Source organism: Cupressus sempervirens, chromosome 11, assembly GCF_028749045.1.
Source record: "Cupressus sempervirens isolate cs-2001-9-10 chromosome 11, ASM2874904v1, whole genome shotgun sequence".
In the NCBI taxonomy this organism is placed as follows: domain Eukaryota; kingdom Viridiplantae; phylum Streptophyta; class Pinopsida; order Cupressales; family Cupressaceae; genus Cupressus; species Cupressus sempervirens.
Window position 1 is genome coordinate 578,648,896 of NC_143128.1, and position 4,308 is coordinate 578,653,203.

Below are 4,308 nucleotides of genomic sequence, written 5' to 3' on the forward strand. Positions count from 1 at the left end.
TGAACTTGTTCTTCTCTGAACTTCTAAAATTTCTCTTGAATGATAGAAGAATAGTTTCATGTCTTTACCAAGCTTAACATGACACAATCAATCAGGCTCTTGTGCTCAGAAAATTTGCAATCTTTGTTTGTGTGGGACTAGAATTAATGAAAATCTTTGTGTTATACTCTGTTTCTCCCACACACAAAGCTTTCACTTACCATAAATGCGTCGAACAAAAAAATAGAGTGGCATCGCACTTTCTTTTTTAAACTTGTGTCGTTGATCCTTGAAAAATCCTACGATCTGGGAATGACAACTAAGCTAACTCAACTTTCTTCTTAACACATTAGCAGTCAAGCCAATAAAACACCTCCACCTCTACCTTTCCTTCAAGGCTGGCACTTCAAACTGGGCCCATGGATGACTACGGACATGTGTCATTAACTCGCTATCTCGTTATACATAATTCTCGAGCACCTTTCCACAATGAGCTAGCGATGATCACTAATCTTACTTTAATTGTGTGGTAGACAACTGAAACAACCTTTAAGAACATGATGGTGGGTCCATTGCTCGTTAACTCGCTATACCTAATTTTTGCACATCTCGTTATAGCGAGTCAACGAGCGTCATCGATCCAGACTTGATCTTGTGGACAGCAATTTTACTTCAACAGTGGTGAGCCACACTAGCTAACTTGTTATACTTAACTTCCGAGCACTTCTTCATAATGAGTCAATGCCACCCTTTGATCTCGGCTCGATCTCACGATCAAAAATCTTCGTACCTAGTACACGAGGAGTGGGTCCATGATATCGTTGTCCATGATATGAGCCCTGTAGATTTCTATCAAGCATTGGTCGAAAGTTCGACCAATGAATGGCAGAAAATGTGCTGACAATGCCAACATTTTTCAACCATCGTATTGGTCAAAGTTTTGACCAACCTACTGGATGGTCAAATTTTCGACCAAAAAGTTTTCAACCAATGTCATCTAGTTTTCTACCATGCATTGGTCGAAATTTCGACCAATGTCCAGCAGATTTCTACCAACCATTGGTCGAAAGTTCGATCAATGAATGGCAGAAAATGGCTTAATAGCCCGAACATTTTTCAACCAATGTATTGGTCATAATTTTGACCATCCAGTAGCTTCGTCGAATTTTCGACCGAAAAATTATCGACCAATTCATTGGTCGAATTTGGTCAAAGATTGGTTGAAAAATGGGTCAAAATTTTGACCAATAAAGGTCAAAAAATGACCCCAAATGTACTAGTGTATGCAGACTATGGTTGGTAGTTATGTCACATTGAAACCTTTTTTTTTTACAAAGGTAGACCTAGAAAGCTATTTTTACTTGATGATTGGCACTAGGTGTCATTAATCTAGTTTTTTAAGTGCCTAGTGTATGTTGTTTGTACTATGGGAAAGCACCCTCTTGCTACTATTTTTATCAAAAAAATTGTAACATTTTGACTTGTCAAAAAGAAGTGTCATATGTTTAATTTGTGCACTACTTATAAATATTATTGTATAATTTGCATGATTGTTTTACCCAAATTTATTATTAAACATTAAGTTCTAGCCAATATTTATTCTTGGAAAAATAGTTTTTCGAAGATTTTTTTTTTTAAAGATAGGTTTCAAATTATTTACCATTAAAATTATACAAAAATATCTTGTACGAAATATAGATTATTAATAAACATATCTACTTTAAAATTATATTGTACCTAGATAATAATTTTATTTAGATATATGTATAACAAATTTTAAAACAACTTGTTTCTTTAATTAATATGTTTGAATTCACTTTTGTTTTAAAATAAAAATAATATTAATCTTAAATCATATTTATTTATTATTTATAAATTATTAAATTTTTAATCTTCAATATTCAAATCTCTTAGCCTTAAATCTTATCCACTACAATAATATAAAATCTTCAAATTATAAATAATTATTTGAACATTTTTAATTAAAATTAAACAAAAATTAGTGATTGGTTTACTCAGTACTATTAATATTTTTTTTAAGTCCTTAAATTTTCCAACACATCATAGGCATTTCAAATTGAATCTACCATAAATTGCAGTTCAGGTGACCTGCCGAATCTCCTACATTCGAAAAATGAAAAATGATAAAATCCAATTTTCTATGGCCCGTTCGATAAAATAATTAATTGTAGAGGTTAGAAATATTAAAAAATCCACATCATTGAACCCTAATGTTGAAAAATCATAAACACTTTAATTGCTTATCACGTTCTGTCCATTGACTGGTTCTCTTTCCAAAACAAATATCTTTAATAAAGTCCCATGTGCATTCATTATTTTTCTTCTCCATTTCACATCACTCAATACCATTCTGCAAGAAGTGTCCAACATTAATGATGGAGAACGGACGTACGAATCTTTCGCAATTCTCCACGGCCAAAACACAATCCAAAATTAAAACCCCACCGAAACCGCCTAAAATCTCTCTGCAATCGAATTCAATACGTCTCTAAAATCTCAATGAAATTGAATACAACCAAGAGACCTGTAAATTTAATTTGATGATGAGTTCTAGCTGATATAATACATGGGATTTGGAATCTTAAAAGTGCGAGAGCCCACATTTCTTCCAGTCAAGTCGCTCCACTGATCTCCAACATTTCCCCAGATGAGAAAACCTTTCTTCACAAGCTGCCCTCTCTTCTCCGATTTGTATTCCACTGCTGTCGTTCCCTGATCACTGTCGCCCCTGCAATATAAAACATGCCGCCATTAAAAAATTAATTTGATGTATTTCTTTATGGGGTTTTGTAAGGTTTTATAAATGAGGTTACGAGTGAGATTAATCATGGAGAAAAGTTTGTAGTTAAGCATGTTTTAGTTGAAATAGTATTAGAATGGATGACCTAGGTAAAAGTCATTTCTATTTGTTTTAGTAATAAATGAACTCTTGTGATTCACTATTGATGAAACATAGGTCAATGAGATCTATCAGATTTCCACAATCTATCGATATAGTATAAATACTTTTAGAATTAATATATCTATTTTTAGATTTGATTGTGTAAAATTTTTTATCATCAACTTTCAGCATCACGCTACATCATATTTACATTGATTCCGTGCTAGTTTTTTCATCAATGTAAGTATTATATTCACTCTCATAAGAACTGGGTTCTTGTGAACTTTTATTTATCAAACATGGGTCAATGAGATCTACCAGATTTCTAAAATCCATTGATGTAGTATAAGTACTTCTGAAATTCATTATATATTAATTTTTCCATCAATATTTCAGACCATACTGCATAATTTATCACTAACATAAAAATAATATTAAAAAACCTATAATTCATTATTAGAAGAACGACTTTCGAATAGAGCGGTTATAAGTGAGATCAACGCACCTCAGTATTAAGCCGGACCACTTTTTGTAACCAGCTCGCTTAAGATTCTTCGTTGTGACCTCACGATAATCTTCGTCTCTTCCGGTGAGGAAAAATATTTTAACTCGTTTTTTCAACAAAGCGTTGTACAACTGCAACGCCGAGGGCAAAACAGGGGCCGCTCCTTCCGCTACCCATGCGTTGAACGACGTTGAATTGTATGTCTCTCCCCTGCACAACTGCCTGACTCATGAAAAAAAATTATGCACAAAATAGTTAATAATAATAATAACAAACAACTTGAGTACCCGTATTGGTGGTTTCTGTAGTACGGCAGATTGGATAATGTGGTTTCGTCAATGTCAAAAACCCAGGCATCTTTGCCGTCGCCATGCAACTCCAGATCGTTAACGTAAGCGAGGATTTGTTCAACGGCTACTTTGAAATCGAGAGAGTATTGTCCTCTCTCCATGTATTTCCCAACGTTAGAAACGCAACGGCTAGGAACCACTTCCCAACCTCTCGCATTGTTACTCTCAACGCTGGTTCTCCAAGCAGAGCACCCATTCACAGAATGCCTAACTGCAGTACATGACCCCTCTTTTCCCAACCCAACGAGAAAGAAGATGAGAATAAAGGGGAGAAAGCTGCGTCTGCCCATTGTAACTCAAGGCGAAAGTTTCTTCGTCTTAGGCCATTTGCATTTGGTCTTATATAGAAACCGGGAAACCTAACAAAATTGTTTTTTTAATTTTTAATTGCATTATTTCAATGAAGAGTAAAAGAAAGCTCACATTCTATACATGTGCTATTTTCTGTGGTCTTGATAATCTCCAGGTGGGTCATACCTAGCTTTAATTTTTTTAAATTATTTTTCCGCCTAGAGATTTTTTTTTAAACAAAAGAAATGTAATTGTTATATAAAATAACTAAAAACATAATG

At 34.0% G+C, this 4,308-nt stretch overlaps 1 protein-coding gene across 1 annotated transcript; it reads right to left on the reverse strand.

Moving 5' to 3' along the window:
- Positions 1-2,213: 2,213 nt before the first annotated feature.
- LOC149530972 (acid phosphatase 1-like) lies at positions 2,214-4,031 on the reverse strand. The gene is made up of 3 exons (XM_089809188.1): positions 3,674-4,031; positions 3,387-3,596; positions 2,214-2,728 (listed from the first exon to the last, which is right to left on the reverse strand). Exons 1-3 carry the CDS (start codon positions 4,024-4,026, stop codon positions 2,551-2,553), a joined length of 741 nt encoding a protein of 246 aa, XP_089665314.1. The 5' UTR covers positions 4,027-4,031; the 3' UTR covers positions 2,214-2,550.
- Positions 4,032-4,308: the final 277 nt, after the last annotated feature.

Coding starts and splice junctions, on each gene's coding strand:
- LOC149530972 (XM_089809188.1), bottom strand. CDS start 4,026: ATGGGCAGACGCAGCTTTCTCCCCTTTATTCTCATCTTCTTTCTCGTT. Junction 3,597..3,673: donor TACAGAAACCACCAATACGG/GTACTCAAGTTG, acceptor GCAGTTGTGCAG/GGGAGAGACATACAATTCAA. Junction 2,729..3,386: donor TGGTCCGGCTTAATACTGAG/GTGCGTTGATCT, acceptor TTTATATTGCAG/GGGCGACAGTGATCAGGGAA.